The sequence below is a fragment of the Necator americanus genome, chromosome I (assembly GCF_031761385.1).
Source record: "Necator americanus strain Aroian chromosome I, whole genome shotgun sequence".
NCBI classification, from domain to species: Eukaryota; Metazoa; Nematoda; class Chromadorea; order Rhabditida; family Ancylostomatidae; genus Necator; species Necator americanus.
Window position 1 is genome coordinate 9,737,142 of NC_087371.1, and position 9,870 is coordinate 9,747,011.

General features: G+C 40.1%; 2 protein-coding genes across 3 annotated transcripts; one reads left to right on the top strand and one right to left on the bottom strand.

The window, feature by feature from the left end:
* Positions 1–167: 167 nt before the first annotated feature.
* RB195_005008 (uncharacterized protein) lies at positions 168–3,223 on the bottom strand (the record flags this gene model as incomplete). 2 transcript variants are annotated; one of them, XM_064177275.1, is made up of 13 exons in its annotated part: positions 168–222; positions 281–420; positions 561–654; positions 913–1,075; positions 1,136–1,309; positions 1,368–1,508; positions 1,640–1,780; positions 2,025–2,182; positions 2,250–2,355; positions 2,414–2,585; positions 2,719–2,808; positions 2,932–3,027; positions 3,191–3,223. In XM_064177275.1, the coding sequence occupies 13 exons, from the start codon at positions 3,221–3,223 to the stop codon at positions 168–170; spliced, it is 1,563 nt and encodes a 520-aa protein (XP_064034400.1). The 2 variants fall into 2 exon arrangements, with proteins under 2 accessions (XP_064034400.1, XP_064034401.1); XM_064177276.1 differs by lacking the exon at positions 3,191–3,223 and adding an exon at positions 3,102–3,119.
* Positions 3,224–3,516: 293 nt separating this feature from the next.
* Positions 3,517–8,389, top strand: RB195_005009 (uncharacterized protein; the record flags this gene model as incomplete). The annotated part of the gene is made up of 21 exons (XM_064177277.1): positions 3,517–3,591; positions 4,020–4,149; positions 4,353–4,415; positions 4,490–4,628; positions 4,687–4,775; positions 4,845–4,987; positions 5,143–5,217; positions 5,280–5,414; positions 5,471–5,563; positions 5,620–5,739; positions 5,909–6,040; positions 6,104–6,219; positions 6,395–6,518; positions 6,582–6,734; positions 6,795–6,880; positions 6,998–7,085; positions 7,176–7,328; positions 7,505–7,603; positions 7,668–7,832; positions 7,886–8,013; positions 8,071–8,389. 21 exons carry the CDS (start codon positions 3,517–3,519, stop codon positions 8,387–8,389), a joined length of 2,625 nt encoding a protein of 874 aa, XP_064034402.1.
* Positions 8,390–9,870: the final 1,481 nt, after the last annotated feature.

Sequence of the window (9,870 nt, forward strand, 5' to 3'; positions counted from 1 at the left end):
AATTTGTGAAAACTTGTCTTATATCAAATGTTCGTGAATACTTTTATATGTTCTCACTAAAAGTTCCAATAATTTTTTTGAGTGAATTTGTTTACTAATAATAAGACGAAGGCAAGACTTTATTCTGATTTTATTTTTAATATTCTCAAAGAATTCCATAAATATATTTACCCTTGGAAGATATGTATGTTTTCGGACCTGTGTCCGCCATCGTTTAACAATCTGGAAGTCAAAAATCAAGATTTTGGCTTGTACAATATTTTTGAGAGAAGGCACTCACTTTGCAGCACTTTGAACAAAACCATCTGGCCCACAGATTAACACTCGAAGGGAGTTGTTTCCCGATGGTAACATGTCAGCACTAATACGTCCTGTTTTGCCAGTCCAGTTCGCAGATGGTTCACTAAGGATGTGCTCTGTCTGAAGGACGTAATCATTTTAGTTGTTCGTGACAATATTATCCAAAATAATGACAATGAATAAGAAAATTCGGAAGGCTTTTTTTCGGAGGATGGCTCGTTTTCGAGCTTTGCTAAACGCCGAGGAAGAAAGAAACACACCTTGACTCTAGTGTCATTCCATCTCATGGGCATCCAGTCATCATCTACAATATCCTGTTCGGTTTTGTTAAACATCAACAAACGCGTATTACACCTAAAACTATTTTTTCTTAAAAAACATTTCGCACTAATATCATAGTTTTGTAAAATAACTCCGAGAAGTCCAGTATAAAATGACTCAGAATAATGCATAATGAGGAGTAACCAGTAACTCCTCTCCAGAATCCTTGTTCTTACCTTTCTTTGAGAAAGTCCCTCGCTTTTTTTTAACGAGAAAACGTGAAGAATTCGACATTAACAAGTTGAGTGTGAAAATTCCTTCTACAATTCGATGAAAAATACAAAAGCTCACGTGGATGATCCCTGATCAGATAATCCTCTTAATCGAACATTAAGCATATTAATCATAGGAGTTAATCCAGTACCAGCTGCCAACATGAGCAGTTCAGTTTCTGGATCAGTCCATGTTAATAGATCCGTACTACCGATAGGTTCACTAATCTCTATTAAATCTCCTGAAAAAAAAAACATACTAAGAACGTGACAGTTCCACACCCATTGTTCTCAACACCTACCTAATTCCATCTTCTCTAGGCAAGGTGTACAAATCCCTTGCGGATAAATTTTAATAATAAAGATGACCTTCGATGGTTGGCTACAGGATACGCGAGCGGTGTAATGGTTATCAACTGTATCTTCTGGCAGTGAGCCAAAATTTACAGGGGTGTACTGACGATAAAGCTTTGAAGCTGAAACATGTGTTATCTAAATGCTGTTTTTTAAGGAAAGCTTCCCTCGCTGCCTCACCTCCTTTTTTGATTTTGAAGGAAACATGACGTCCAACACCTACAGGAAAGAACACTCCTTCGGGCAAGCGAAGAGTGAATAGCCGAGTATCGTGAGAGACTGCTCGTTTTTCTTCGATAATGCATTCGTGATATGCAAGCACTTAAATGGTGTAATAAGAGTTGGGGAAAACTAGAGAGCTTAATATAGTGTTTTCTTCTCTTGAACTGTGTTTGCTTGATATTCCCAAAGAAACTAGGAGGTTATGTAAGAATAAACCAGTGATCGCTTACATGGAGATTGTCTTATGGAATGATTAACAGAGGATAGAACTGCGCTAACATCCAAATCCTCAGCATCAAAAGTGATCACAACTTGACCATCCTTAACCAAAACTCTGTAACCATTCACTGTGGACTCTGTAGAAATTCCACCTACAAAAGAAAAAAAAACACTTAAAACTCAAATATCTTATTACAGGAAACATGAGTTGTTTGAGACGAAGGTAGAGCCAAGAGAAAAGAAAAACAGATGTTCAAAAAGAAAAAAACTGTAAACACTGGTCAATAAGAACGAATAAAGGAACAACTAGACTTCTTACCTGACTAGATCGACAATTCGATCGCATAAATATAAGAAAACAAAAACAAATAGGATCAAGGAAGATCGAGTCCTTACCCCACTTCACCTCAATCGCTGGATTCCCCATTGGTCGCACAACTATCCGAAAATGTTGTTTACTTGAAGACCAATCAACCGCAACGTTTTCAAGTCGAAGATTATCAGTAGTCCAGTATTGGCATTTTAGTGTTACAGAAGTAGCGTCTTTGATGATGCTTGAAGATATTTTTTTTCAATGGAAAGCACTACATTCGGAAGTAAGAGACATCTGTAACCACTTACTCCACTCCATATGTTTCTTGCTTCTGTTTTCCTTTCACTATTAAAGCATTCAACTGAGCTGATACTGACTGTGGCTGGTCACTTGTGCTAGGACCAGGTTGAGGTACTGAAAAACAGCAATTCTATTGACAATTCGGATTAGTGGGAACTAATGAAGAACTCACATTTTGAGAGGTCACCCGTAAATCTTCCTACAAGACACGATTTCAACATGTTATCGTAGTTAACCCATGCGTGGTATTGATTGAAGAGATCAGTAGCATCTGTGCCTGCGGCGCGCATCAATTCCGATATGCCACCAGGATGGAATTCCAGATACGATGTGACATCATATACCTAAGACCAAAGCAGTCTCAGTTAACTTCACATTTAAATTGTCTGAAAGACGGCGGAAGTAATATCAACGTTAGGAGTGTGAGCTTCTAGCGAGATGTATTTTAACTCACGAACAATACCGGTTAACGAGTACCTGTCCAAAGATGTGAATCCAGCAATCGTCTTGTTTGTTATGCTTCATCAGCTCTTCATGATCAACAGACATACGTTTCTTCGCTAGAACCTGGTAGGAAAAAAGTAAAAGGGAAAATAGGTGAGAGAAAAATCCCAGAGGAAGACGCTAAGATATCCATACCTCTAGCTAGAATACATCCACCAATGAAAATTATCGATTGAAATAGAATACCTTTCCAGAAGCCAGCCGAACCCAATCCATAAGTCCTTTGCCAGGCGGAAGCGCCACTTTGACACGCCCATACTCGCTTCTACCGACTGGAGGCTTCTTGAAAGAGAACCAGTGAGAAATGACTTTAAAAAAAGAGAACAGAAAACACCCTAAGATTCCAACAAACTCACACTTTCACTGGAACCCATCTACACATAAATTAAAACTGCAAAACAAGTCTTTCGTGCTTAATTATTCCCTCATGCTTAAAGCGACTTACCGCTATTAGTTTGGGCAATCCAAGAAATGGCATAAAATTGTTGGGAGATGCGACTCCAGAACTTTAGAACTTAGAACAGAGTTAATCCTGCTTCCTTCAGACGTCAAGAAAAATCTGGTCTGAAACTGCAGATGTCGCATTAAATAAGTCGACCCAAGAAGTTTTGCTGTTGCTTAAGTTCGTCTAGTAGCTGTTTTTTCCTAGATGAACGGGCAATTGATGTGTTCGTGCTAGTTAGAGGTAATAGCTAACTTTCCACTCGAAGAAGTGGTTCTTTGTTGTCTCAAACATTTATGGAATTATAGGTTTTAGACAGTAGTTAACTCATGAGCAGCAGTGGCGGAGCTCCCGTGCCGGCAAGGCGAACTTTGCATGCAGAGAAGCAAAGCGTGGGACCGTCGGTAAGCGCTCTCGATTACATGGCAATTTGAGTCTTCTTGAACTATTACTGCTTATTGTCTGCGGTTTCCTTCTTCCCTCTAGATGAAAATAGAAGAGAACGTAATGTGTGTTGTAGTACGGCTCCTTTTTAGAGCTCCTTTTCAATGCTCTGAAAACTGTGAGCCTTTGTTAGTGTTTTGTGCATAGGTTATTATGTTATTGAGTTTTTCCTCTGCTGCAAATGGCCCTCAAATAGATACATTCATTGTTTTCAATTCTGGAAAAGACGAATCGGGACGTTAGGGGTACTCCGCATACAGCTACACTCTTCTGTCCAGCCCTAACATCAGTGAAATGGGAAGGCTATGCATAGCCAGCAATGTGCAAAGACTAATTGTTTCTAAAATAACGTATCAGTTCAGGGTAAAAGATCATTGGTTATCTTTAGACTGGTCTGTTGATTAATGTCATTCGATCACTGACCACAAGTGTCTCAGAAGACCAGCGTGAATTGGAGAAATCTCGACTACAGAAGGGGTTTCAAGAATCTGAGACATTGATAGATAAACTGGTCAAATGTGAGTTTTTCAAGTTTTCCTTGAACCTTTCTAGATGTAGTCTTGTGAATTGTGCTAGTGAGTCATTGTTTTCTCAATATTAATGTTTGCTTTCCTTTTGCACTTCTAGCTTGTTGGTTTCCTATTGATATTCCTCAGTATTAATGCGAATTAGACTCAAAGCTGACAGTAAGTTTATTTCACAAGTAATGTATTTCTTGCAGCACATCAGAAAGATGTAGAAGAGTGTCTCGATTCGTTTAGAGATGTTTCAACGCGTATATCAGGTCAATTTTCTTTCATGCGACTGACACTTTGTCACTAGAGATCCTGTATGAATTAGCAAATCATCTTGTTTCAGCATGTCGCGAACGAATTCACAACGTTCGGAATGCTCTTCATACTTGCAAGACGCATCTTGAATGTAGAAGAGACGACCTTAAGAAGTTATGGCTCGAAAATTCACAACAAAAACACATCTGTGAGCTTATGGCTCAACTGTAAGCGTTACTGTAATTTTCCCCTTCGAATTCGACAACAAAAACTCCATAACTTCAGGGATGAGCTTAAGGAGGCTCCATTAAAGATAGATGTTCTGGTGAATCAAGGAAATTATACAGATGCTGCCAAGATAACGAGTACTTCACGTGGGTATCGGTCTTTTCTTGTCTTTTCTTCGTCGGATTCTGTTCCGAATCTGACAATGGAATTTTTAGGTGATCTTCTCAATACTCGTCTTGCTAAAATTGAAGGCCTCAGTCAGTTGAGAACTATGATTCGAGATGCTTCAGATCGGCTTACCGAAAAAATCGTTGACCAAATTGTAGACATTCTCGTTGTGGATCCGTTTGAGAGTCATGTGAGCACTGCTATTATAGAAATTGTATTCGAAAAATCACCTACGCAGTAGTTTTAGATAGGTGCAGCGACAGCACCTACTTAAACCTACTTCGTAATTGCAGAGCATTGTGTGTAAAACCGTTTTCTCAAATACAATACATAGATACTTTTTAGATGTTCGATCTTGTCCAATCGATGTCTGAGCAACGAGTGATGGAGTCTGAACAGTGTTCTCGTCTTCATGAAAAGGTAAGTTGATGCAAATGCTCAGAAATACTGATGAATTTACTATGTCTTAATGATGTGTTCAGGCAAGACGAGCTCGCTCCCTCGATCCAGTAGAATCGCGTCTCAAGCTGGTGGTAGCAGCTCTTTCTGAGCTTGGAGGCGGTTCTGTAGATATCGATCGAGTAATGACACTATCAAGAGCACAGATTGACAAGCAGGTCAAAACAGAAGTTTTAAGAACTCAGAACTGGTTTAAGGTCTCCTACGACTTCAGGTTGCTGCTTCGGTTTCGTTAATGAGGATTCGGGCATCGATCGATGAGAACTTAGCTGGAGATCAGACTCATTTGACTCAGTTGGTTCAGATGGTTTGTGCTCTGGCAAACAGGGTTTGGAGATTTTGGAAAAGAATTTTCATTTTTAGATCGTCTGCCAGTTGGAATCATCTCGTGCTGCCCATAAGGTGCTTGAAAAGGTTTACTCGGATCAATCCGGAACGAACATAATGAAATCGTACTGGGAAGGTGCCCAAAATGCTGTTGAGGTTCGTCTCCCTTGTTTCTAGTCCTTAAACTGGTCATTCACCAGTTTTTCGCCTTCAAGTTTTAAGGTTGCGCAGGTTTATTTTAATATAGATAAATGAATGCCTAACTACATTATAGCACTTACGTTTTGAAATAGTGATAACTGTTAATGTTAATTCTGGTATTAAGGCTCTTGTGTCTGATCATCTGGACATTACCCCACTGGCCGCCAAAGAGCCAATTGACTCCAAGAAACCGCTGTTCCGGTTTGACTCGACAGCTTTTGCCAGCGGCACGTCGACGACGGATCCGAGCATGCAGGTATAGTATTTTTCTGGCCGTGTTCAAATACGTGATGCATGTGATGTAGAAAGTAAAGTTCAGAGCCCACTTGTCGTTTGCCGACCATCTGCATTCAACATTGTGCCAATGTTTCCTTGGCTGCGTAAAATGATGGATGCCATCGAAAAGGAGACTGGAGAATCACCTTGTCAACTGAGGCGAGTCTTTGAAATACTGCGTTGATGAGGTAGATAACTATAGGCGAAGAAGGAAGTGATTGAGACTTCTACGCGCACACACACAGAAGTGGTTTAAAATCCTTATTTAATATACCTTTGGGTTCTTCCAAACTATATTTCGCCTCTTTACTATAGCGAAAAAGGTTCCATTCAGGCGATTCGTACATTCTTTCGTTATGGAGCTTTTCGTTGAAAGGGTCAAGGCAGGTTTAGCTGATCGGATTGAAAATGCTCTGAGGAGGTCAGATAATACTCGGCCGAGAAGTAATCTCAATTCGGTAGGTGTAGATTCACTTTTATATGTCGTCTTAGAGTATTTACTCATCGTGAATCTTGTATAGAAAGTGTTACCATCGTGCGAACGTGTTTTGGAACTTTGTCAAGAGGTTCACGGTCTCATAGTCTCCATGGATTTGTATGCGGACCGATTTGCCGCCTTATGGCTACTTGTTCTTACTGACTATAATAAAAATGTTACGGATATGTATGAAAGGGTTAGTTTCTTGTATTTCTCTAGTAAACACAATTATTTCATTTAAGACTGTTGTTTATAGACTACGAAATCGTTGAGTGAAGTAGACGGTGTCGCTTCAAGGCGCAAAATCAGCGCCGCGTGGGCAGCAGATGAAGATATTTCTCGGTATTGCTCGTCTATCTTATGACACGCATTATTTTATTTTTCATTTGGCAACAAATATTTTCTCACTCTCAACATTTAGGGAGTTTTCTGTCAATCATCCAAAAGTGAAACTTTCAGTTTACTTATGAGCCTTCCTAACTGGTTAACGGCGGCCACAGAAGCCACTCCAAGTACTCCGAGCGTACCAAATTTCGAAAGCGAAAAGGTAAGTCTCTTTCGTTTACACACGTGCGTAAAAATTGTCTGAGATAGGCAAAGAAATTCTGTTCTAACAACTACTCGTCATACATTTAAGGATATTCGCCAAAGGAACGAACGTGAGTCAGAGATTTTGATAGGGAATCTAGCAACTCAAAAAAAGATTGACCGAGCGGAGTTGCTAACTGATATGGGAGATGTCCGAGCCCTTGCGGCGCTCCATGAAAGTCTACGTTGGTTTGCTTGCGAGGTTTGTCGTTCAGTATCATTTTCTAACACTTCCTTTATCTTTTTCTTTTCTTTTCTCTTTTCCACTGAACCATTTATTTATTTCTTTGTTCATTACTTCTGGATCTTCCTCTTATGTTTGTATTTATATAATAAGTTCCCAAACTTAGCACTATTGTTTTCATTGTGTTACTATAGGTCCGTAAACTGATAGCTACGCTCCCCCAACACGTCAAAGCAACGCTTCGGGGATGCATGGTACAAGTCCGCTTCAAAGATGGACAGATCACGGATAACGTGAGCAACTTCGAGAATTCTAAAATTACAGTCATTGATTTCAGTTTACAGCTACAGTTTTTAGGAACCTGTTCTGGAAGCTATGGAGGACTGCATCAGCCGTTTGGACACAATTTCAGACACATGTCTGTTGATGCTACATCTTGAACTGCGCGTTCATTGCTTTTTCCATCTCCTTCCATTAGCCAGACCTAGGAATGTCAGCGTACACGAAGAGTTGGATCCTGAGGTACTTGTCAGTAGTTCGTATTTAAATCCTAATCATACAAAAATACTTTCAAGGTCGTCGAATTGGGACGTGATCTGCAATCGTTCCATCAATTGCTATCCTCTATTCTTTCACAGCCGAAACTTCGCTATATTTTCGATGGCTTGGGACATCTTTGTGCAGCCATTTTCATTCACTCGAGGTGAGTTCATTTAGATTTTAAATTTTTATGACTTTGTGCGAGTCATGTTTTTTGCAGCCAACATATGCCGCGTTTATCAGAAGCAGGCAAAAAACGGGTGTGTCGCAATATCTGGGGTGTCCAGCAACGACTGTCGCAAATCACTTCTCGACGAGAGGCGGAGCTCGACAGGGCGCGTGCCTTCTTTGAGCTTTTAGCGCATGAACCAGACCGACTACTGGCTCAATTACCTGATCGTCGATCGCAGTTCACTCCCGTTGAAATGGGTCATCTGGTTGCTTTGTCTGTTCGATCACATCCAACTCTTGCTAGTCAGCACGGTGCTCTGGAGCAACGACTAGCCCAGCTTTCTGCGCTTCTGAAGCAACCTGTTTAATCTTTTTTCTTCGCCTTTTTGCAGTTTGATAAGCTGTTAAGTTATAACAATGAGTCATTTGAAGTGTGTTTTGTAATTATCCTTATAATATGTGATAAAGAGCTCTACGCCTTGAGTGTTGGCTAGTTGATCAATTACTCGACGAAAGTGTGTGAATCGATTAGATTTGGACGGTGTGATAGAACCGAGATATTTGCACGGGCTCTCTTTGGACTCGTTTTAGTATTCGATTACTAGTACGGATTCGAATCGAAGTGTTTCATATATACAAGAACGACATTTTTCGTGTAATCGAACATCAACAAATTCGTGGCGTTTTCGAACGAATCGATATCCCCATAGGGCAGATTTCGGTGGAGTTTTCCACGTTGTATTCATCCTAGTAGTTTGTAGGAGTGTGGTTCACAACTATCACAACGAAAGCGCAAAACACCGCCTGCAAATCCAGGAACCAGAGGTGCTAGTTCTCCAAAAAAACTAACTCCCTGCATTCATGGGATTAGACCTCGCAAAGCTGAATTCATTACTCGTACGGGTTCAGAGAGTTCCTTTGTCAGCAAATCTCACTACTATACGCAGGTTCATTTGTCCAATTTTATTTCTTGTACAATACTGATGCTCTTTTTGCCTACGTTTCTTGGGTTTATAAGCTGTTCATGGCGGTTTCATTGTGGCATTTTCAAACCACACAACTTTTCATTTAATCCTTAACTATTAGTGGAATTAACACAGCATCGAAGATTTTCGCGAACCCCCTTTTAACGGTTGGGTGATTTCTCTATTCTGGGCGCATAAGCATGCGGTTCACTGGAAAAGCTAACGAGTAGGTTGCAGGATAGCTTTTCTTGAGGAGGCAAAGATGTGTTGTACAGTTCCTATCTGTGATACTTTTGTTTCTTCTTTGGATTTTTATCATCTGTGCTTGGTTCACAGCAAAAATGTAGGCAGACTGTTGTGTTTCATATAGATAGCGGTTTCGATTCGATTTCTTCGATTTTTGTTCGGCCTTATCGAGTCGGAACAGTTCTCCAGCACTTGTGCTCGCGCTCTCACTTCGAAGAAAAATCTTTCGTATATGTTCCTTTCATGTCTTTTGTACACTACGAACTTAAAATTATTGAAAGTACGGTAAGTATGGATTGTGTATCAGAATAAGCTCCGGACTATTTCATGGGCTCAGTTAATTCTATTTTAACTTGATAATGTTGGAAATTTTCCAAAGTGGAATTTTAATGTGAAGGAATTTCTGATTGTACAATGATCAATTGCTAAAGAAACACCCCTCCAAACCTGTTTTAAATCTTCTTAGCTACTGAGGTCATAACGTCCACTGAAATCAGCGGCTCTGCTTTCTTCGTTTTGTTCGTGTTCGCATTGCTACTTTGTAGCCGAGACTACTTGATACCATAATTCAAGTCATCTGTGATCTTCGAGCAAAAATAAGATCCAAAGCTTCTCCGTTATTCCTTTGTTTCCATAAG